Here is a 25,070-nt window from a genome sequence, read left to right on the forward strand (position 1 = left end):
TACCTTAAAGACCAGTACAGTGTTTCTCCAGGTCGGCAGGCGGCGCTTTCTGTTCATGCGCTCATTCCTGCGCCTCAGTCTAATGTAAAAGAAGAAGACATGGCGTCACGACTTTTCATAAACAGTTGCAGGTGAAAATATGAAGATTTTGAGCCGTGTTTTCACCTCAGACATACTCCTCGGTAAGATGATGCGTCTGTTGTGTTTGCATGCGTGTCGCTGTCGCTTCCAGTGTTTTCGGCTGTACTGTCAGCCTTCACTCGTGTGGATTAATGAAAATATACTAACTGCATTGGCCAGCCAACTCCCCCTTAAAAGCCTCACATTTGCCTTTTAAATGTTTAATAATCATCATATGTGCACCACAACAGCACAGGTCGCTTTATTCATTTGCTGTAATTTAAGTAAACAACAACAAGGAATGATTTATGAACTGAAAGAACATTCATTTTTATTTGACAGGTTGTTATGCATGCCTTGCAGAAAAAGCACATTACAAATCATTCAGTTTAACCATTAAAACAGTACATTTTAATTGTTTCTAGTGTGTTTTGGGACATATTCCCTTTTAGATTCACTGTTTTTAACGTGACACCTATAGAAATGAGGTAAAGTTGGTTTATATTCACACATTCTGACTTTCTCCTTGATATTATAATTTCAGAAAAGTGTTTTTTGCTAACACTAACTATTAAAGTACAGCATTGGTCAATTAAATTGTTAATTTGAAATCATACTTGTATGCAGACTAAATATACAAAGTAGCGTGGTAAACAGTAAATGTTACCATATAACAAGTTGTCAAAATGAACAAATGTGTGAATATAAAATCAACTTTACCTCAGTTTGAAAAAAAAATTAAAGACCATTTCATTAAGGTAAAGCTGGTTTTGTATTCGCACGTTCAGACTTTCTCCTTAACTAAAGTTAACTTAATATAACTTAAAATAAATAAATGTTTGTTAATTCCAAATAGGGAAATCATATGATCAAAAAACAGCATTGTTTACAGTCAAAAAACTAGTGCTAATGTTGTTTTCAGGAAATACTTTGATGGGATTTCAGACCCAATATATAAAGTACCATGGTAAACAAGGGAATTTGTCACAAGTTTTCACTGAAGGAATATATAAATATAAAACCAGCTGTACCTCAATTGTTTCTAGTGTGTTTTGGGACATATTCCCTTTTAGATTCACTGTTTTTAACGTGACACCAGTATGGGGTAAAGTTGGTTTTATATTCACACATTCAGACTTTTTCTTTGTTATTATCATTTCAGAAAAGTGCTTTTGCTGATTCTAATTAATAAAGTACAGCATTGGTCAATTAAATAGTGCTAATGTTGATTTAAAGTATACCATTTCAGACCAGATGTTCAAAGTAGCTTGGTAAACAATATGTTACCATGTCAAAATGTTGTCAAAATGTTTAAATGTAAAAATATAAAACCAGCTTTACCTCAGTTTGAGGAAAAAAATACCATTACAGTTTCATTGAGGTAAAGTTGGTTTTATATTCGCAATTTCGCACATTCAGACTTTCTCCTTAACTAACGTTCACTTAATATAACTTAAAATAAATACATATTTGCTAATTATAAATAGGGAAATCATATGATTAAAGTACAACATTGTTCACAGTCAAATAAATAGTGCTAATGTTGGTTTCAGGTTATACTTTGACGGGATTTCAGACCCAATATTCAAACTACCATGGTAAACAATACAGTGACAGTGTCACAAGTTGTCACTGAAGGAATGTGCGAATATTAAACAAACTTTACCTCAATTACAGTTTCCACTAGGGCCAGTATAAGATTCTGAAGGTATGATGATACCCTTGGATAAAAATATCACAGTATTGTGCTCAGTGCTCTAGAATATCTTTTTTTTTAAAATGTCTGAGTAAAAAACAAAAACTTGTTTCCCCTTTGAAAACCATATATTCAATTTTTGTTTTTAAGATTTATTATATTTTCGAGCAGTAAACACGTCAGGCTTAATAATTCAAATGAATCATTGATTTCTAGGGGTGTAACGATACACTCAGCTCTCGATACGATGTGTATCACGATATAATGTTCACGATTCGATATGTATCACGATATTTGGAATAAAAATTTAAAATTAAACTGAAATGCAAATTTTACCAAGTAAACTATTTTTTATGTATTTCTTTTGTTTCAACTTGTTAAACTGAACCTTCTTTAAGAAAATAAATTAAACAGGCCTGTCTCTGGAAAATAAAACAATTTAAAAACTTCTTTAAAATATTATTGAAATGACAGAGACAAAATTAAGGAACAATTTAAGTAAAGGTGCAAAAAAAAATACGCTTTCTATTCAATTGAATTTAACAGTAAAAGCTTAAGCCTTTGCTTGGTCACGTGCATTTTTTGTGTGCAAAAAAAATCCACACTTCCAGGTATTTAATTCATATTTAATTAAATTCATTTAGAGATATCTCTAATTACAATTGTGACTAGTCAAAACTCATTTAGAGATATCTGCAAATATTTTTCAATGGAAGTCAATGGAGGAATATGACTAGTCATAATATATTTGCAGATATCTCCAATCTGATTTCGTACTAGTACAATTGCAATTGCAGATATCTCTAATTGTCATTCTGAGTAGTCGAATTATAATTATGACTAGTCAAAATATTTATTTATGGATAGTCAGATCAAAGGTTTAAATGTTAAACGGCTTGCCATACGCGTGCGTCTATCATAGTCCGCCCTCTGTAGTAACAGCTCACCATCAGCTCACGTCATGTGTGATTTTGCGGCGGGAACATTATATGAAGACAGAATGATATTTTAGGGTGAATTGTACCTTATAAATACAGTATGTGACTCTTTCAACACCACTAGGAGGTATCCCTGTCGCTGTGCAAAGTATGTAAATCACTGTGAAGACTTTAAAACTTAGGATGTTTGACCCAGTATGCGTGTCAAAAAGCGGACGAGTCTAAAGCAATGACTGTACAACCGAAATGTTGCCAGACGTCTGATTTTGAGAGGATGGGCCATCCTCTATTTCAACTCCACTCATGTTGGTCTGCTAACATTACTGCTGCTGCAATCTGAACTCACGTGCGACAGCAGGTGGAACGTAGCTCACGTGCAAACAGCTCAACTAATAAGAGAAAACGGACGTCATATCGTAATCAAATCGTCATAACGCCACGATGCATATTGTGACATTTTTGCATCGCAATAAATCGTACAACGATAAATCGTTACACCCCTATTGATTTCTGCTGTCTTTGTTTCTAAAACACAAATTTCTTTACAATTTGAAACGGCATCTTTGGATATTTTTTTCTGCTGAAGATACTGCTGTCCTAAAAAAAACTATAAATAAAAAAAATCCTACACATACCTTAGGAATGATATTACAGAAAATTTTGGCGGTTTTAAAACCTTGACTTTTCCAAACTGTGGTATAATAAGAAAACGGTTACCATCCCATGCCTATTGTCCACATTATATTTATTAAAACTAGGGCTCCATGATATTGGAAAAACACGACATTTGCGACATTTTGTTTATTGTGATATACATTGCGATATGAATATAATTTCACAAAAGAAGACCTAAATAATCCTACTTGTAAAGAATTCAGAAATCTGCATTAAACATAACAAACAATTTGCAAGCATAGATGAATCCAATAGAAAATAGACAGTGTGTGTGAATTATACATTGATGATCGGGAGGTCAACACTTTTGGTAATGTTAGTTTGTGTAACACATGCTTCAGTGAATAAAATGTATGTGTTTATTGGAATTACATCTAATTTATTCATAAAATGTATTTAAATTTTCAGTGTTTTGTGGGATCGACTATTTAGTGTATTCTGACCTGGGGTGCGATCAAATAAATAATATAAATAAGGTAGTATCTGATATATAAGGGACTAAGCCGAAGTACAATAAATGAATGAATGAATAATATAATAAAATATAAATGAAAAATATATGATGCATTCTAAAATGATATAAAGATATGAGAGCACATGCATGTTAATTAAAATAAAGTATTACAAAAAGCAGTTTTAGGCGTAATGCTGTATTGTTCATGTGAATTTTCGTCAGCCTGATTGACTGCCGAGATGGAAATAATGGCTGTGAATCTGCTGGCCACGTCTCCGTCCACCTCCACACTCCCTCCGTCTCCATGTGTGGAGGACTCCGGCTTCCCCTTGTCCTCTCTAGACAGTGAAGACTATGTGTTTGTGGAGACTCGCCATCCTAACAAAGTGCTAGAGGGGTTGAACAGCTTACGGCTCAATAATGCCTTCTGCGATGTGACGCTGTGCTGCGGAGGCCAGGAGTTTCCCTGTCACCGCATCGTCCTGGCCTCCTTCAGCTCTTACTTTCAGGTAATCAATGCAAAGTCAGGCTGTTGTTGTTTTTAACTTGTTGTTGATAAGCTTGACAAAACTTTAGCAAGATCAAAAGTCATTTGGTAAAAATAAGATTTTTAAAATGTTTTTGGAAGAAGAATTTTCTATAAAGTCAATTTTTTTATTTGTAAAAACTATTGTTTTTATGCAAGTACGTAGTAGTTAAAAGGGACCTGTTATACGCCAAGACGTAAAACAAGTCTCTGATGTCCCTAGAGAGTTTCAGCTCAAAATACCACACAAATAATATTTTATAGCTCTTTAAAACTGCCCCTTTTAAGGTGCGTTCACACCATGGAGCATCGGATGTAGCGTCAAGCACGGGTGATTTACGTGTTTAGTCAATGCAAAGATGCAAATAGACATCCTGCCTTGCTATTAGCACGAATGAGGCGGCAGGAATTATGAAATGTGAATTAAGTATTTTGTGCGTTTAACGAATCACACAAATCACTCTCAAGTTGGAAAATCAGAATTTTAGCAGACATTCGCGTCGCGTTAACCAATCAGGAGCTTGCTCTTATAGGGGTATGATTATAACGTAGCTTCTGCAGTTGGTGTCTCGAGGGAAAATCCTCCTGTCGACACTGGACAACAGCTCATCAAACTGGGCCCAACTTTATCGGAAGCACCACTGAAAGCTTCCATCATCCAGGTTAAGGTTATGGAGCAGTTGATGAACTCAGTGCTGGGTGCACCTCTGAAAGGATCTAGTCGACTCAGACACAGCGCTGAACGAATCTACGCAGTTTTCCAGCCTTCCTAAACCACATAAAGCACAGCTACTCTCTCAATAAAATCCATGTTAGCCATTTAGCATCGAAGCTAGAGTCACCGGACATACAGATGCCCTGCCCATGACGTGAATCAGCATCTATTGCAATGTGAATTTCACATGTGAGTAAACTCAATATGTTCACGCCTCTATTTACGTGCGAATAGCACGATTTATTACACATGCTGCGTCTGGTGTGAAAACAGCATTAGGTCTTGATCTTAATTGTGCCGTTTTGGTGACTGTCACTTTAAATTCAAATGTGATTGTGTTGTTTTTAAAAGAGGGCGGAGCTACAAATGCCTGTGTGTTGGCATAGTGGCAGATTCAAATACAAGACTAACGTCTCATGCTAATAATGGTGAGACCGTCACTAATGGGCAAGTTTTTCCCCCTCTGATGACGTTACGTCATCATCAAGGCCATGATTGGTTAACGCAAATGTCTGCTGAAGTTCAGAATTTTTCATTTCACACATTAAATGCACAAAACACCCAAATCGTGCCGCTTTATTTAAGCGAATCGTCATTAGCGCCGCCTCATTCACACATATCATGCAGCAGGATGTCTATTCGCGTCGTTGCATTGACTTAATATGTAAATCACTCGCACTTGACACTTCATCTGAGCATTCTGGTGTAAACGTAGCATGAAATTCCACACTAACCAGAAACTTCGACAGTTTTTTTCGTATTGTGACGCAGTTCCTAAGAAATGGAATGTTAAATGAGAAATCAGTGGGCGTGGCTTGTTTTTCTTCTCTACTGCAAGTTGATTGGATGTAGTGAAGATGTCATTTCATTTAGAGAGATCAGTAAAAGGGTTTCAGGAAAGTTATTACAGACTCCTCCTCCTCACCATTTCTGTTTGTTGTCAAATCTGACAGCTGGAAGGGGCGTGGTTAAATATGTTAGCCACGCCCAATACCTCAGACTGACATAATCTGAAAATTTAACTAAAACAAACAGGAAGTGCATTTTCAGATTTCAGTTTTAGATCACATGGGCAATATTTTTTGTTAATGTCATGCACAGATGAATTGTTCACCGTAAAACTAGCAATGCGAGCTATCAAAATCAGTAGCATTAGTTTTGATTTCACATGTACCTTGTAATGGATCAATAAAGCTCTTAATGCACGTTTAAAGCTGTGTGGTTGTGTTGGCACAGGCCATGTTCTCCACCGACCTGATGGAGTCTCGTCAGGAGCGGGTGGCCATTAACGGGGTGGAGCCGCAGATGATCGGGATGCTGGTGAGCTACGCCTATACTGCAGAGGTGGTGATCTCCAAGGCCAACGTGCAGGCGCTGCTGGCGGCCGCTAATCTGCTGGACGTAATGGCAGTGCGCGAGGCCTGCTGCCGCTTCATGGAGCGCCAGATGGACGAGATGAACTGCGTGGGCATTCACTGCTTCGCCGAGGCGCACTCGTGCCGAGAGCTGGAGCGACGCAGCATGGAGTACATCCAACAGCACTTCAGCACCGTCAGCCAACAGGTAAACACAGACACTCAAAAAAATATTATTCCTTACATTTATATAGCGCTTTTCTAGACACTCAAAGCGCTTTACACAATGGGGGGGAGGTCTCCTCATCCACCACCAGTGTGCAGCATCCACCTAGAGGATGCGACGGCAGCTATATTGCACCAGACTGCACACCACACTGTAAGTGGAGAGGAGACATCATCCAATTGTGATATGGATATAGTCACATAAACTTATTCAAAAAAATAAAAATGTGCAGAGGTAAATTCTGTTTTCAGTAATAGAAAGAGGATTTTTAAGATTTTATTTAACTATGATTAAAAAAAAACACTCCTCGATTATCTTCTGTTTGTCCCCATCAGGAGGAGTTTCTTTCTCTGTGTGGTGATAAACTGATCGAGATCATTTCCAGTGACCATCTGAACGTGCCAAAAGAGGAGACGGTGTTTGAGGCGGCCATTGTCTGGCTGGAGAAGAGCCTCTCGCGCAGGCAGAGCTTCGAGAAGGTCAGACAGAAACCACATCAGTGACTCTGCAAGACTGCATTTGGTTAAACTTGAATAATTAGCAAAACATTTGCATGAGCTTACATTTCTTGTCTTGACTATTTGCATGTGCCAATGGAGTGCCTATTGCTAGGTAGTTTGACTATTTCTGTTATTATAAATCAACTGTGGTTAGTTATTGTGTGGACTATTGGGCAACAGTTGCCCATTTTACACAATGTAACTGGTAACCATTTTTAGAACTGGGAGATTACTGCAAATTCACTACGTCTATACTGATATACTGTATTCAAACTACAATGCAATTAATTAAATTGACATGCATATTTAAAGCATAGTGCAAATATAAATACCCCTTTATTAACCATAGGCTGTTAAAAAGAAACAGTTGGACGTGATGACGTTACAGTGTTTCCTCTAGGATTTTTTCCAGCTGTGGGGGCAGCCCTTTTTTTACACAGATCTACCAAATACGAAAAGTTTGCGCTGTTATAATTCACTTACCTTTTCATTCGTTTTGGTGTTTATTACCCGTTATTAAAAAAACACAACTGAATGTAGCCGCGGCAGGATGAATTTTGGTGTGGCGCCTCGCCATGGAAGAATGAATGTTGCGGAAACCGTGCGTTAGCAATATGCAAATTGATGTATGAGGTAATCTAGCGACAATTAGCACCTTTTCATGCAGAGCTTAGCACCTTTTCATTGAAAATATTTGGCAGCACTGCGCATACCATGGTGATAAATAATTATTAATAAGTTTTAATCATTTATTTATTAAAATTAATAAATCTTTTATTGTTGTGGTGTTTCGCTTGCCTTGTATTGCTAGAATTTTGCCTTGTAGCTCTTCGAGTTGAAAGTGTAACCTGGACACTTTGATAGTGGGACGCATATAGACACTTGAAAAGTGTTAAATTCAACACCTGTGGTGTAAAATGTACACTGGCAAATTTGCTGTTCATTATCTTTAGAATGACTAGAAAGAAAGAAACGAAGGAATGAAAGGAAAGAAGAAAGAAAAAAAATGAAGGAAGGAAAGAAAGAAAGAAAGAAAGAAAGAAAGAAACGAAGGAAGGAAAGGAAGTAATAAAGAAAGAAAGAAAGAAAGAAAGAAAGGAAAGAGAAAGAAAGAAACAAACAGACGAAGGAAAGAATGGAAAAAGAGAGAAATGAAAGAGAAAGAAACAAACCAAGGAAAGAATGGAAAAAGAAAGAGAAACAAAGAAAAGAAAGAAAGAAAGAAAGAGAGAAAGAAACAAACAAACAAAGGAAAGAAAGAAAAAAAGAAAGGGAAAAGAAACAAACAAACGAAAGAAAGAAAGAAAGAAAGAAAGAAAGGAAAAAGAAACAAACGAAGGAAGGAAAGAAAGAAAGAGAGAGAAAGAAACAAAGAAACAAACAAAGGAAAGAAAAAAAGAAAGGAAAAAGAAACAAACAAACGAAGTAAAGAAAGAAAGAAAGAGACAAAGAAACAAACAAACGAAGGAAAGAAAGTAAAATAGAAAGAAAGGAAAGAGAAAGAAGCAAACAAAGAAAAGAATGGAAAAAGAAAGGAAAGAAAGAAAAAGAAAAAAAAACATACAAACAAAGGAAGGAACGAAAGAAACAAACAAACGAATGAAGGAAAGAATCAAAAAAGGAAAGGAAAAAGAATGAAACAAACGAACGAAGGAAAGAAAGAAAGAAAGAAAGAAAGGGAAAAAAGAAACAAACAAACGAAGGAAAGAATGGAAAAAGAAAGGAAAGAGAAAGAAACAAGCGAAGGAAAGAATGGGAAACGAAAGAAAGAGAAAGAAAGAAAGAAACAAACAAAGAAAAGAAAGAAAGAGAAAGAAAGAAAGAAAAAAGAAAGAGAGAAAGAAACAAAAAAACGAAGGAAAGAAAGAAAAAAGAAAGAAAGAAAGAAAGAAAGAAAGAAAGAAAGAAAGAAAGGAAAAAGAAACAAACAAAAGAAAGAAAGAAAGAAAGAAAGAAAGAAAGAAAGAAAGAAAGAAAGAAAGAAAGAGAAGCAAACAAACAAACAAAGGAAAGAAAGAAAAAAAAGAAAGGAAAAAGAAACAAACAAACGAAGGAAAGAAAGAAACAAACATGAATGAAGAAAGAAAGAAATAAAGGAAAGAAAAAGAAAGAAACAAACAAACGAAGGAAGGAAAGAGAAACAAACGAAGGAAAGAAAGAAAAAAGGAAAGGAAAGAGAAAGAAAGAAACAAACAAACCAACAAAGGAAAGAATGGAAAAAGAAAGGAAAGGAAAAAGAATCAAACAAAAGAAGGAAAGAAACAAACAAACGAAGGAAAGAGAAAAAAAGAAAAGAAAAAGAAACAAACAAACGAAGGAAAGAATGGAAAAAGAAAGAAAGAGAAAAAATGAAACAAAAGAAAGAAACAACAAACGAACGAAAGAAAGGAAGGAAGGAAGGAGAGAAGGAAGAAAGGAAGGAAGGAAAGAAACAAAGGAGGAAAGGAAGTAGGGAAAGAAAGAAAGAGGTCATTGCACCAAATTATATTGTAAATGAACCATGTGACATTTGCAGCTGTATAGTATTTAGATGGAGGTGTGTATTGTATTACTGCGCTGCTGCTGGTTACTGTGTTTGTCTGTGTTCGGTTTATTTTTTGTATGAGCGGTGTTTCCTCTTTGATGTCAGGGATGGAGCTCCAGCAGATGACTGGGATTAGCCGTCTTTGTGTTTTTGATGAACTAAGCCTGTGAAAGGTCACATGTTCCTTACAGCCTATGATTATGAAGCGAACAGAGAAACGTAAACCTAGCCCTGATTGAACAGGATCAGATCGCTGTGTGTACATATCATTGTTGCCAGGCAGCTATTTTAAGTCTGGATCTTAGTTATGGAGTGCTGATTTCATATCTCACGGGAGGTTAAAGAGGTTATTCATGTACAGTGTTGATGTGGAGCTGCAGTTAGTGGTATGTGTGAGGGCAAACATTGCAATCACTGTTCATTATTGGGTTTCAAGGGTTAGCTCAACACAAGATTAAAGTGGCATGAAACCCGGCATCTCAGCAGAGAGTTTTCACACCTCTAATCTGAAAAAAAAAAGCTAGAAAAAGTGTTGTTTTTAGTTGTCTGGTGTGGGAGTGTCGAGAGTGGAAAGAGGGAATTGGTTTGCATACAAAGGGAAGTTTTATTACACTAATTTGCACACCGGCAACACAAACGCTCACAGGCTGAGGAGATGGAGAGTGATTCTGAGAGCAGCATTTACAGCAGTTCTGAAGCCGCCTTTCCACTGCACATGACATTTGGACACGACTGTCGGAATACGCCCCCTAGTGGTAGTCGCACAGAATTTTCAGTTCTGACATGCACCATAGGAGAGAAACTGTTCTCGCAGTGTCCGAAATAAAGGAGTGCAAAAGCAAGAGTCTTTATTTCTGTCCGTTCACCATGGTTGAATGAATGAATAAATACTAGAAACTCATAGACCGCTAAAACTATTGGAGGGAATGTGAAGATAACATATAAATGTATATTTTCTTACTTTATTACTTACATTTATGAACCAAAATTTAGTTTTTTTTTTTTAATATAGACTTTTTCTAATTAAAAAAATAACCAAATAAACTAGTATTTCTCATCTCGCTTGCACGGACCTGCTTAGACAACACTAGAATACATCACATCCGGTCGGCCGGTCGCATATGTTCTAGTCGCAGCAGTTCAAATATTTCATAGGATTTGAATTTTCAGCATACGGAGATGATCGGAACTCCACACAGCTCCCGGACTGCTCTCCATTGAAAATGAATGACTTTAAGATGTTTGTTGTGTGCAGTGGAAAGGAGGCTTAAGGGCGTACTCACACTATGTACAGTTGCCTTAAACTGAGCCGAAGCACGCTTGTCTTCCCTCTCATCTCCCCTGACGTCCCACACTCATATTGCATTCAACCCTGAGCACGCTAACATCATCGATGTTGCGCTGTTCAGTTTAGCTGTTGCTCAGCACAGTGGAGATTTTTTTAGTTCCATTGTTTTAGTTGTTCGATATGCAGTGACACAGTCAAATATTTTGCCGAACAGATCAGCCACTTTTGACGCTCACAAACAATCATAAAGTCCTCGTGCTGCAGGAATTAGGAGGTTTGCTGAAGGTGCAGCTGTTGTGCAGTGAGGGGTTTGCGTCTTTAATAACCTACGACAGTTTGCGTTCACTGAACAGTAAGAATTATTAATAAACACGTATGAAACAGGCCCTTAAAAGTCAGGTCTTGTCTTCAGTTTTGGGCTCAGGCACACTTTGCACTTATACTACAAGCGTACCGCACCAAAGCCCAAGTGAACCGTGCTCTGGCACAACTTTTCCAACTGGGCCAGGGCTGGCCAACTGAACCATGCCTGAGCCCAATTCAAAGCACTCACACTTCTCAAACAAACCGGGAAAGGGGCCTGGGCATGGTTCGCATAGCATAGTGTGAGTAGGCCCTGAGAGTGGTGTGGAAGTGGAGGACACAAACACAGTTTGGTTGGTGATAGTGCAGGTCCACTGTTTATCAGTTTGAACCTTGTACACAAACACAAGTGTGAGGTTTGTTGCGTGCAGCAATAGAATTTTTTTTTGTAATTGATAAAAATAAATAAATTATACAAAGACCATTTGGCCACAAGTGTCACATTAAAAAAAAAACCTTCTATAATATGGATTGAGTTGTATTATTGTATTATTTAGTGCCCACAATGTTATAGTTAAATTATAGTATATATATAGTATTATAGTAAACTCTAATAAAATTATAGTAAACTACTTAGTACCTTCATTCACTTTGACTAAAATTTGTCTTCTAAAACTGAAAGAGTACTTTTGATGATAATATCTTTGATAGCCGTCTGAATAAATGTAAATAAAGTTTTAAGTACATGCTTACCACATTTGTAAGGTAAAAATCAACACGAACGTGAACCGTGTCTCTTTAAATAAAACGAATTCTGAATTTCACTTTTCCCAGATTCAAAAAGCTCTTGGGTCAACATTGGTTGCGTCCAATCATCACCTCTGTACAGTAGTCAGTGCACTGATCAGGGAGCCATTTTTAGTGCTGTCTCATTTGCAAAATTCTTCCAGTACACAGAAATGTTTACTCCCTGAAAAGTCACACAATGCACCCTGAGAATGCATCCGTATGCACTTTGCACCCTTAGAGGAAGTTTGAGAAGCGTGAAATATAAATTCCAACATTTTTCAAAATATAATCTTTTGTGTTCAACAAAATTCTGTTAAACATGTTTGACCTTTTTCTATGTTTGGGCAAACTATTCATTTAAGTTATTTTTGTTTATTTTCTTTAGAGCCTAGGCCAAGGGTGCTCAACCTTGTTCCTGGAGATTTGCAGTATGTGGGTTGCATATGAGTTCAGTAGACAGCGTTCACACTAGCTAAATGTACCGAACTCCAAAACTGCTATTGTGAAAGCACCCTAAAAATTTTGGTTTATCAAATTGAAGATTGATTTAAAAAAAATACTAATGTATATAAATGAGTATGTAGGTAAAATGTCTGCGCTCAGGCCGACGTTTTTCTGCAGGTGCTGGAGCACATCCGCCTGCCCCTCATCAGCCCCTACTACATTCATGACGTCATTGAGACTCTGGATGTGGTGAAGGAGTCTCTCCAGTGCCAGAAGCTGATCTCTGAGGCCAAGGATTATTTACTGCTGCAGGACCGCCGGGGAGAGCTGTACAGCCCTCGAGCAAGACCTCGACGCGCTACAGGTCTGCAGAGTCTCTCTAATACCTAAAACAGTCACTCCATTACACTGACCATAAACAGTAAATTCACTATTTAATTATATAGATCAGCGATTCTCAACCCTGTTCCTGGAGGTACATAAACTCCCTTATCTGACCCATTAACCTCAGGATTTGGAGTCTATTCTAGTGTTCTACTGAGTTGATACAGGCGTGTTTGATTAGCTAGAGGTTAATAATGTGTACTGCTGGTGTGCTGACAGGAACAGCTTTGGGAAATACCTACTTACTTACCTACTTACCTACGTACTTACTTACCTACCAACCTACCTACCTAACTACCTACCTACTTACCTACCTAACTACCTACCTACCTACCTAACTACCTACCTACTTACCTACCTACCTAACTACCTACCTACTTACCTACCTACCTACTTACCTACATACCTACTTATCTACCTACCTACCTAATTAGCTAACTAACTACCTACCTACTTACCTACCTACCTACTTACCTACCTACCTACCAACCTACCTACTTATTTACCTACCTACCTATCTACCTACTCTCCTACCCAACTACCTACCTACTTACCTACCTTCCTACCTACCTACCTACCTACCTACCTACTTACCTACCTAACTACCTTCCTACTTACCTACCCACCTACTTGCCTACCTGCTTACCTACCTACCTACTTACTTACCTACCTACCTAGTTATCTACCTATGTACCTACCTACTTACCTACCTTCCTACCTACCTACATACCTACTTACTTACCTACCTACCTAGTTACATACCTACTTACCTACCTATGTACCTACCCAACTACCTACCTACCTACTTACTTACCTACCTACCAACTTACCTACTTACTCACTTACTTACCTACCTTCCTACCTACCTACCTACCTACCTACTTACCTATTCACTTACTTACTTACTTACCTACCTACCTACTTACTTACCTACCTACCTACCTACTTACCTACCCACTTACCTACCTAATTAATAATGTAGTGTACAGAGAACGTCAGAATTGTAGTTCATGTGGTGTGTGCTGTGCAGTGCATGGTTACTTTAATCTGCTGTGTTTCTGTTGGTCAGGGACTGCTGAGGTGATCGTGACGGTCGGAGGAGAGGACGATAAGGTTGTTCTCCGCAGTGTGGAGAGTTTCGATCCTCTCAATGGCCAGTGGAAGAGTCTCGCCTGCCTGCCCTTCGCTGTCAGCAAACACGGCTTGGTTGTGTCCGGTGAGAGACAGTCAGAAAATGAATTGTTTACTAAGCAGCAGTGTTCTAATATGAGCAAGATGTTTTCTCAGTTTGAAATGTGTGTGTTCCTGCAGGCTCTATGCTGTATTTGGCTGGTGGTGAGTTTCCGGACGGCTCCGCCAGCAGAGAGATGTGGCGCTATGACCCTTGTTTTGACTCCTGGTTAGAGATGGCACCCATGAACGTGGCGAGATCAGAACTGGGTAATGGCAGCATGTTAATGGATTGCTTATGCTTTTGCTGAACCCTGCTGTTCACAATAATGCAACTTAATCATGTTTAGTAGCGAGTTTGGGCTTGAGCGATGTTTTTTTCTGATCCTACTAAATTTTGATCTTGTTTTCACAATCTCAAAGTTTGTCCTCAAAAGAAGAGAAAGGGGATAATAAATATTTAATCCAGGCTTTTCAAGAATCTAGTTATTTAGTTATAATTATGGCTTAGATCATATTATATAAGAATGGATATAAAGAATTAGATTGATTTATTTGGCCACACTTTATTTTTCTGTACAATTCCTGCTATTAACTAAGATTATTAGCTCAATTAACTACTAGTTAGCTGCTTACTAATAGTTATGGCTTCAGCAGTCTGACTTGTTTCTTCAGGACTGGTGATGTTGGATGGATATGTGTTTGCTGTGGGCGGCTGGGAGGGCCGTTCCCGCCTGGACTCTGTGGAGTGTTATAATCCTCACACAAACACATGGCAGTTCATGGAGTCGGTCAAGATGGCGGTCACCAGTCCTGCTGTGGTCTCGCTGGATGGACTACTCTATGTGACAGGTATAGCAGGTTTCAACCAGAACTGTAATATCTGGAAATCTGGGAATCATTAACTGAAGTCCTGCTCTGATTCGAATTATTAACTTTAGACTTATTCTAAATGAGTTGCTTGAATCAGTGAGTTGTTTACTCAAGACTCGCACTGAGTAGATCATTTGAATCGGTGAGTTGTTACCTGGAAACTTGTAAATACTGGACACACTGAATTAGTAAATCTGTGCACTCACTCTAAACTGATCATTTGAATAAGTGTGTCATTAACCGGAGACTTGCTCTAAATGGATTGTTTGAATCAGCAAGTTGTCAACTGTAGACTCAATCTCACCAGATCATGTGAATCACTGAAACTTTCAGTGAATATCTGATATAATAATGTGTATTTTGAGAAAATTAAAGTGTTGTTGACCTTAGAAGAGTCTAAACCTATTCTATATAACCAGCAAAACAAAAATAATTGCTAATGTTCTCCTTCTGAACCTACAGGAGGTGCTGTTTTGGAGGATGGCGATGGCACAGACCTGGCCCAAGTGTACAACCCTAAAACATGCGTGTGGAGTGAGGTAGCTCCAATGCAGATTGCCCGTTCCGGCTCTGCGTCCTGTATCCTGAAGGGCAAGATATATGTCATAGGTGAATATGGAGGGCTCTACTTCAATGGCTAAATGAATTTTATCCTGTAGAGCAGGGATGGCCAATCCTGTTCCTGGAGAGCCACCTTCCTGCAGATTTCAGTTGCCACCCATATCAAACACACCTGCCTGTAATTATCACATGGTGTTCAGGTCCTAATTAATTGGTTCAGGTGTATTTGATATCGGTAGCAACTGAAATCTGCAGGAAGGTGGCTCTCCAGGAACAGGGCTGGCCACCCCTGTTGTAGAGCACTGGATGATGGTTGTTAATCTACAGGCGGATGGCACGCTTCTACCGAAAACACGGATAAGGTGGAGTGCTACGACCCCAAGACCAACAAGTGGACCATGTGCGCTCCTATGAAGGAGAGACGATATCGGCCCGGGGTGGCGGTGGTGGACGGCAAGATTTATGTTCTAGGAGGGGAAGAGGGATGGGACAGGTGAGAGAGACTTCACTGATGAAACACAGATATTAGTATTAGGTAGATATGAATATTTGATAGTTATTGTACTTATTGATCCAGTACTTATTGAAGAATCATTCAGGGGTCCCACTCCCAATTATCAAATTCTTTCACTCACTTTTAGTGACTCAAAATCTGAATTTCTCTGACATCTAATGCATGGAAAAACAAGCTGCTGTTTCGCTTATATATTAATGATATAACATAATTAATAGTATAATATAAGTATAATATAAGTAATAATATGTTTAAAAAACTGCTGACTCACTGTAACTAATGAAGCATAATTTGACTTAGTGAGTTAACTTTAGACTTGCTCATAATGGATCAATTGAATCAGTGAACTGTTAAATGTAGACTCCCTCTTAATGGATAAACTCTATATGGATCATTTGAATCAGTGAATCATTAACTATAGACTCGTTCATATTGGCTTATTTGAATTAGTGAATTGTTAACAGTAGACTACCTCTAAATCAGGGGTGTCAAACTCAGTTCCAAAAGGGCCGAAGCCCTGCACAGTTTAGTTCCAACCCTGCTCCAACACACTTACCTGTAGGTTTCAAACAAGCCTGAAGGACTCAATTAGTTTGATCAGGTGTGTTTAATTAGGGTTGGAACTAAACTGTGCAGAGCTGCAGCCCTTTAGGAACTGAGTTTGACACCTGTGTTCTAAATGGATCATTCGAATCAGTGAATTGTGAACTGTAGACTCACTTTATATGGATCTTTTGAATCAGTGAATTGTTAACTGTAGACTCTATTTGGTTAATTTGAATCAGTGAATTGTTAACTATAGACTCACTCTATATGGATCTTTTGAATCAGTGAGTTGTTAACTAAAGAGTCATTCTAAATCAGTGGTCACCAAACTTGTTCCTGGAGGGCAGGTGTCCTGCAGATTTTAGCTCCAACCTTAATCAAACACACCTGAACAAGCTAATCAAGGTCTTACTAGGTATACTTGAAACATCCAGGCAGGTGTGTTGAGGCAAGTTGGAGCTAAATCCTGCAGGACCGAGATTGGTGACCCCTGCTCTAAATGGATCATTTCCGTCAGTGAATATTTATTTATAGACTCACTCTAAATGGATCATTTCCGTCAGTGAATATTTATTTGTAGACTTACTCTATATAGATCATTTGAATTAGTGAATTGTTAACTAAAACTCACTCTATATGGATCATTTGAATAAGTAAATTGTAAACTGTAGACTCTAATTGAATCATTTGGATCTATGAATTGTGAACTGTAGACTCACTCTATATGGATCATTTAAATCAGTGAATTGTTAACTATAGACTTACTCTATATGGATCATTTAAATCAGTGAATTGTTAACTATAGACTTACTCTATATGGATCATTTAAATCAGTGAATTGTTAACTATAGACTTACTCTATATGGATCATTTAAATCAGTGAATTGTTAACTATAGACTTACTCTATATGGATCTTTTGAATCAGTGAGTTGTTAACTAAAGACTCACTCTAAATGGATCATTTCCATCTGTGAATATTTATTTATAGACTCACTCTATATGGATCATTTGAATTGGTGAATTGTGAACTAAAACTCACTCTATATGGATCATTTGGATCTGTGAATTGTGAACTGTAGACTCACTCTATAGCCGCATTTCCACTATCAGGCCAGTGCGAGCCAGGGCTTATATCGGGCCAGGCCGGGCCAATTGCCCGGGAGGTTGAGCAGTGAGGCCGAAATCATGTCGCGTTTCCACTGTGGGGCTAGTAGCTCGCAGCGCGTCACGCAAACCCCGCCCCCAGAACATCCCCCGAATCGAACGTCACTCAAACCGCCCACTTCAGCGAGAATCATGCAGATAAAGCACACCATCACATCATCACGAAACTATTAAAATTAGGACAACCAAAACAAACAAATGACACGTTACTGTACAGCAGTACAACGCATGTCTATACGCACATGCCTGTGTGTTTTCATTCATCATATTCATTTACTCGCCGACCGACTGCCATCGAAATCCAGTGGTCTTGCCACCAACGGAGGGACCCGGAGCGCAGGGAGCGCACACATCCATAATATAACACCACATATATAAAATTCTCCGTTAATAACTCGATATAAAATGTTTTTTATAACATCCTCTAGACAGAATCTGTCCAACATTCATCCCAAATGCTCCGGAGAGAACTGAAACATGATTATTTTCCCCCTATAGGCTTTATGACACTTAATAGGTGATTCCCTTTATTTAAAGATGTTGCTTATTATATCTTAAGTAAAGGAAAGTGTTCAGTGTTTCAGCACATAAGAGCAGCACGTAATAAAATATAGCCTATATTTCGTTGCGCTCAGCAGCAATGCACTAATAAAGCTCTTTATGTATTTAAAATGTCCTTTTTTAATTTTACCACGTCATATAAAAACACACACACTTGTTTGAGGACACAGAGCACATTTTGAACTTGCAGTTTTTCTCCGTCAAAAAAGTGCTGCGCGGCTGCAGACAGAAAAAAAGGTCGCCTAGTTTCTGCTTTCATTCACCCCGAAAATGCTCTGTTTGCATGATTTGATTAATTTCATCGTATCCAAATACTTTATAAATAATATTTAAAACATTTTCCGGTGTTTATTTATTTTTATTTTTTTAGAAAATATCTCAAATCTTTTTTTCAAAGAGGCTTTTGAAAAATGAAAGTTTAATATAAATTTGAAACAGTTTGATATAGTACCTAATTGTTATAGCTATAGCTTTTGTTAGTTTTGTATTGGTTTATTTATTTAATGTGATTTTATTATAGGCCTATCTAATATTTGTAATTCTTTAAATTATTTCAATATAGGGCTATTTTATCTAGATATGACACTATTGTTTTGAGCCTACAAAAGTGGACATGAAATTTGTAAAGTTTAATGTCTTACTGTTGTATTCATATAGTGTATTATCTCCAAAATAAATTAAAACAATAAAAATAAAAGAAAAAAGCCGCTCGCGGCATCAACAGAGCTATGAATGGAGCGCTTTTTTCGGTCTCACACACATACACAGGCATCTAAACGCGCAAAAACACACACAGTATTAAACTTGACAAAACCTCTTGAAAACCTTTACTGTCTGCTGTGTCTTTAATATGGTGTAAAGATTATTATGCGTTATTGAAACATCAAAGATGCAGCAAAGAAAGATCATTTTATGCAACAGCCTTACATTTAAAAGAGAAACTTAAGGGCGATCATATGCAAAAAAGACCCCAGCCTATAATTTGTTCCAGATGTTTTCTTTCCCTTATTTATTTATTTGTTTGGCGCATGTACTCGAGTGCGATTGGAAAACTGTGCCCGCCTCTCCTTTCACTCCGCACCGAAGCCCCGGCTGGCCCTCCTTGGCCCAAGGTATTCGGCGGGCCGAAAAAGGCTGGCCGTTGGCCCCGAGAAAGCCCCGCTTTGGCCCGATTAGGCCCCGGAAGTGACAGTGGAAACGCCACTGGCCTTGGCTCGCCCTGGCTGGCTCGCTCGCTTTAGGCGCGATAGTGGAAACGCGGCTACTATGGATCATTTGGATCTGTGAATTGTGAACTGTAGACTCACTCTATATGGATCATTTGGATCTGTGAATTGTGAACTGTAGACTCACTCTATATGGACTATTTGGATCAGTAAATTGTTAAATTTAGACTCCTCTATGTGGCACATTTGAAGCGTTGAATTGTTAACTATAACCTTACTCATAACGGATCACTTGAATCAATGAGCTGCTAACTATAGACTCACTATATTTAACTCATTTGAATCAGTTAGTTGCTAACTATAGACTCACTCTATATGGCTCATTTGAATCAGTGAATTGCTAACTATAGACTCACTCTATATGGCTCATTTGAATCAGTGAATTGCTAACTATATATTCACTCTATTTGGCTCATTTGAATCAGTGAATTGCTAACTTTAGATTCACTCTATTTGGCTCATTTGAATCAGTGAATTGCTAACTATAGACTCACTCTATATGGCTCATTTGAATCAATAAATTGCTAACTATAGACTCACTCTATTTGGCTCATTTGAATCAGTGAATTGCTAACTATAGATTCACTCTATTTGGCTCATTTGAATCAATGAATTGCTAACTATAGACTCACTCTATTTGGCTCATTTGAATCAGTGAATTGCTAACTATAGACTCACTCTATATGGATCATTTGAGTCAGTGAGATGATTCAGTCAAGTTCAGTGTGATTTGTGAACTGATGAACAGGCTGTTTACTTTAAAATGACTTACTGCTCTGCTATTTTTATGAACTGTAAATGAATAAAAAGCACATTGTTTTGTTTTGGAATGAAGTAATCTTAAATAAATATTGCAAATGTGTGTGTGTGCTGCAGGTATCACGACACTATCGAGCGGTACTGTGAGGACTCGGACAGCTGGGAGATTGTAGGAGAGATGCCCACCAGTCGCAGCTGGCTGAGCTGTGTGTCTCTGCACCTCCGCAAGGACGCTCACGCCTGCAGTCGTCCCGGGACGGCCTGTGAGACCGAGTTTCCAGTGGACTGATCCACCATGACACCTGCTTCAGCACTGGCCGGACACGAGCCCAGAGGCAGCTTTCAGAGCCGCCGCCGCTCCATCAGTTTCCACAGGACGGAGGAGCTTCTGAAACCCCCATCCGCTGTGCTCCTCCAGAGAGAGAGTCTGCGGGACGTCCTGATTTCTGTGTGGTGGTGATGATGATGTTCACGTGACGTACAGGGTTTCATGCACTCGCCACCAATCATGATTGTGACTTGTACTTGTTTTCTAACAAAGTGTCGTAGTGAAGCGTTTTGTACTTTTTGTACGGTGAATTTGCTGTTGTTTGTATTTATTAGATGTGGATTTGTTGTGCCGAGAGATTTCTGATACACTGAAACATGTCGACTGGTGTTCAAAGGGGAAATGGTCACACTTTACTTGAAGCTTTCATTAGTTAGTGGAAACAGCGGGGCTTAATTTATGCGCGAACACGGCATATCTGGATCCGGCACCTCTGAAATATCATTACCTCATTTTACTGATCCCCCTCCTTAACCGCCCTCCGCCCCTTCCGCTGTTCACTTTCACTTTCTTCCGCGACTCCCCAACCCACTCTTCACTTTCGTCCACAACACCCCTACGCCATTCACACCCCCCTGCTCTTCACTTTAGTCCGCGACAACCTCAACCTCTACATCTATAGGGCAGGGGTCACCAATCTCGTTCCTGGAGGTCCGGTGCCCTGAAGGGTTTAGCTCCAACTTGCCTCGACACACCTGCCTCTGTGTTTTAAGTATACCTAGTAAGATCGTGATTAGCAAGGGCAGTGATCACCAAATTTGTTCCCGGAGGGCCGGTGTCCTGCAGATTTTAGCTCCAACCCTAATTAAACACACCTGAACAGAAGCTAATCAAGCTCTCACTAGGTATACTTGAAACACCCAGGCGGGTGTGTTGAGGCAAGTTGGAGCTAAACCCTGCAGGGACACCGACCCTCCAGGATCAAGATTGGTGATCCCTGTCCTAGAGTAACATGCCGGTTCCATCACCCCGATCTGTTCCAGGACCTCGCAATTCACAAATTAAGCACTGGGGTAGAGACCTGCGCGGAACTAAATTTTGAATCCCGCCCGCACCCGCCAGGTTTTATCCCGAACCCGACCGCTCCCGCTTATGCCAAGTTCAGACTGCATGATTTTCAAAGTAGTCGTGACACAGATGTTTTCACACTGCATGACTATCTGGGCTAGCGTTTCGTCGCTGCTTTGTTTACACTGCAAGATAGATCGGCGACAGGGACATTCACATTGCATAACTTTACTATAGGAAGAATCGCCGACAATTTCGTCCAAACTACGTCTCACAGCCAAAAACACGTCGTATATCTTTTGTTATTAACTACATAATGAGAAAGAAGCCTTTAATGAGGTAGAAAAAGAACATGTTTTCTCACCTGGGTTTAAATGGAATTATAGCCATTTCTCCTCAACGTTGATAATAAACTAAGTACTTTCTGTATGAAAACTCCACTAGTTTTTCCTCCATTTCGTGGGTCCGTGCAGCAGGTATACACACACGCACACACAAGTGAAAGCTGCTCTCTCATTGGCTGTAGGCGATGGCTGATGTTATTTTCAGTCAAAACTCAATTCACACGGCATGATTTGAATCGCCGACAGCTCCAGATATTTAGCATGCCAAATATCTCACAGGCATCGGCGACTCATCAGCGATTCTCTCAGATCGCGTCTTTGATAGTTCATACTGTGTGATTGTCACTCACGTGCACGAGCAGCGATTTGCCTGTGATTTCAGGCATTTGTCAGCGATTTCTCAAAACCTGTCGGCGAGCCAAAATCGGGGCTAAAATCACGCAGTCTGAACTAGGCATTACATTCAGCCATTGTGTCTGCTGCCCGACCTGCCCCGTTTTCTACCCGCCGCGCCCGATCCCGCTAAAGAGTGGGGGGGGATGGTGGGAGAACGAAACCGAAAACCACCAAGCTATACATAGTCGAGACAGCCTATAACAAGCTGTCTGTATAAACACACACACACAGAGCTCTCTCATTTGCGCGCTCGCACTAACACACACACACACACACACACACACACACACACAGGCCTCTCTCTCTCTCATTCGCGCACGCACCCACAACTCTCATTCGCGCGTGCACGCACACACACGCACACTATTTTATTTACACACATACTATTTTATTTACACACATACATAAGCGTGCTCGCTCAGGAGTCGGGAGCGATATTGCTAGACGGCCTGCTCCCGTCCCAAATTAAACCAGTTACCGACCGCTCCCGCTCTTTATTCGGAAATTTATTTCCGCGCTGCAGAAATCTGGCCTGGTCCCGCGGGACAGCCATGGGAATGCAGACCTCTACATTGGGCAATTATTATTAATATTTATACTCCTAAAATTGCTGGGTTGTCTTTACTCACCCGTGGGTCACATGTAGTGTAATTTAATCTTTATGTTTTGTTACAACCTCCTGGCTCAAGAAATAAGTAGCAATTCCAAATAAAGATCCGAAAGCAGAAATTCAAATCAACTCAAATATATTGAATTAAAAATTGAGTGAAATGATGCATAAATATAAAGAAAACAAAACAAAAAACCTCCACAGCAGAAGAGGGCAGGATGAACACCGCAGTCTTGTTCTAGTGGGCTGCATCCGAAACTGTCTACTACTCAGTAGGTGCTGCATTTGACTTTAAACGTGTTACTTAACGGTTATAAAAGTGCGTTCTCTACAGTATGAATGGAATTCAGACGTACTACATCCGCCATTTTGTAGTGGTCACATGTCCTACCCACGTCTTTTGCGTCGCTTTAGCATTAACAATTGGAAGCTTATTTGTAGTGTGATCAAGTAACTAGTCTGTGTTTTGTGCACAGTATGCTGTTTTTCTGTCGGTGTATGTGTGCCCAAATGACCTACTACATTTGCCAAAATGTACAGCAGAGCTCGGGACTGGATTGCATCCCACAATGCACCACGCTCAGCTCCATTGCCTACTGTGTGTAATGAAAGAGCCTGAATTACAGCTGCAGTTTTTAAACCATCTTCCGCCACTCCTTATTTGTGTGGATTTATGAATGTTGTGAATTTTTTATGAGTAAGAAAATAAAATAAAGAGAGAATCTTACTGACTAAAGAGAGTCTGAGAAGGTGTTCGTTATTGTAACCATGCCAGGTAAATTTTGTTTCTAAAAGAAGTCTAATCGAGCAGTGTTTCCCCAAGTCTGTTGCTGGAGGCACAGCAACAGTACATATTTTGGATATCTGACCCTTTCAATTCAGGTATCGGAGTCTCTTCTAATGTTCTGATGAGTTGATTCAGGGCAGTTTGATTAGGAAGAGGTTGAACGTGTACTGTTGGTGTGCCATCAGGAACAGGGTTGGGAAACACTAATAGACATCCAAACATAGATCTCTTGGCTAAAACAAAGCTAAAGTTGAGCTGTCTGGGTATTAGGGAGGCTGAGAGAGCTTAACATGCTGCAATTTAGGAAAACACATGCAATTACAGTACATCAGCAAATTAGGAAAAGATCTTCCAACGGTTTGACAGCAAACGCATTAAGAAAACGAAACAAGGGGAAACAAAAATGTGACGGACCCGGATATTTATGTTGTGGTTATTAAGGCTAATAATACACAAAAAGACAAGGGAATCGTGATCAAGATGTTAGAATAAACAAAAAATATATATATATTTTAAAGATAACCTACAACTTTACGAAGCAAAAGTCACGACTTTACACTTACAGTCATCAAAATACGCCATTGTTTGTTGTGAATATACGCGCCCTCTAGTGGCAAACATTACATACTTTGCCTTTAACGCTACAGAAATGCCTTTTCCCCCTACAAATATTTGGTAACACTTTAAAATAATGTTCCATTAGTTAAAATTGAATGCATTTACTAACATGAACAATTAGTAATACATTTATTATGTTGTTTATTCAATCTTGTTAGCGTTAATGTTAGTTAAGTCTAAAAATGTTAGCTCATGTTAACTTACAGTGCATTAACTAAAAGTTAACAAGCACAACTTTTGGCTATTAATGCATTAAATAATATTAAACTATGATTGACAATGCTTTACTAAATTATTCATACGTACCATTAGTAAATAAATGAACTAACTTTAGCATGCATTAACTAATGGACCATTATTCTAGTGTTATCTAAAATTCAATTAAATTTATTCTTAAATTTGTAAAACTTCAATTTACAGAATAAAACAAATTGCTTTACCCAAACATCTGATTACCATAGCTACAAATATCTGTCAAATTAATTTAAAAGCTACAAATATCTGTTAATTAGCAGTGTTTTCATTTTATTTATGGTTGTGAATTGTATTATGGGATGTTGATCTCTGCTCTGTCGACTTTTGATGTTGAAAATTCAACTCTGCAGCTTAAAGTGGCTTTTATTGACATTTTACTAATTTGAAATAATGTAAGATATAAAAAAACAAT

At 38.8% G+C, this 25,070-nt stretch overlaps 1 protein-coding gene across 1 annotated transcript; it reads left to right on the forward strand.

The window, feature by feature from the left end:
• Nucleotides 1-79: 79 nt before the first annotated feature.
• On the forward strand, nt 80-23,734 carry si:ch211-256e16.3. The gene is made up of 11 exons (XM_087245285.1): nt 80-182; nt 4,106-4,392; nt 6,361-6,687; nt 7,041-7,184; nt 12,731-12,917; nt 14,007-14,153; nt 14,249-14,377; nt 14,783-14,959; nt 15,443-15,589; nt 15,869-16,034; nt 20,430-23,734. The coding sequence occupies exons 2-11, from the start codon at nt 4,123-4,125 to the stop codon at nt 20,599-20,601; spliced, it is 1,866 nt and encodes a 621-aa protein (XP_087101411.1). The 5' UTR covers nt 80-182; nt 4,106-4,122; the 3' UTR covers nt 20,602-23,734.
• The last annotated feature ends 1,336 nt before the right edge of the window (nt 23,735-25,070 follow it).

The sequence above is a fragment of the Danio rerio genome, chromosome 3, assembly GCF_052040795.2.
Source record: "Danio rerio strain M-AB ecotype USA chromosome 3, GRCz13ab, whole genome shotgun sequence".
NCBI lineage: Eukaryota > Metazoa > Chordata > Actinopteri > Cypriniformes > Danionidae > Danio > Danio rerio.

What these genes read in the sequence shown, in the direction of transcription:
- si:ch211-256e16.3 (XM_087245285.1), top strand. Translation starts at nt 4,123, where the DNA reads ATGGAAATAATGGCTGTGAATCTGCTGGCCACGTCTCCGTCCACCTCC. An exon ending in GCAGGCAGAGCTTCGAGAAG is followed by an intron (nt 7,185 to 12,730) that starts GTCAGACAGAAA and finishes GTTTTTCTGCAG; the next exon opens with GTGCTGGAGCACATCCGCCT. An exon ending in CGTGGCGAGATCAGAACTGG is followed by an intron (nt 14,378 to 14,782) that starts GTAATGGCAGCA and finishes TTGTTTCTTCAG; the next exon opens with GACTGGTGATGTTGGATGGA.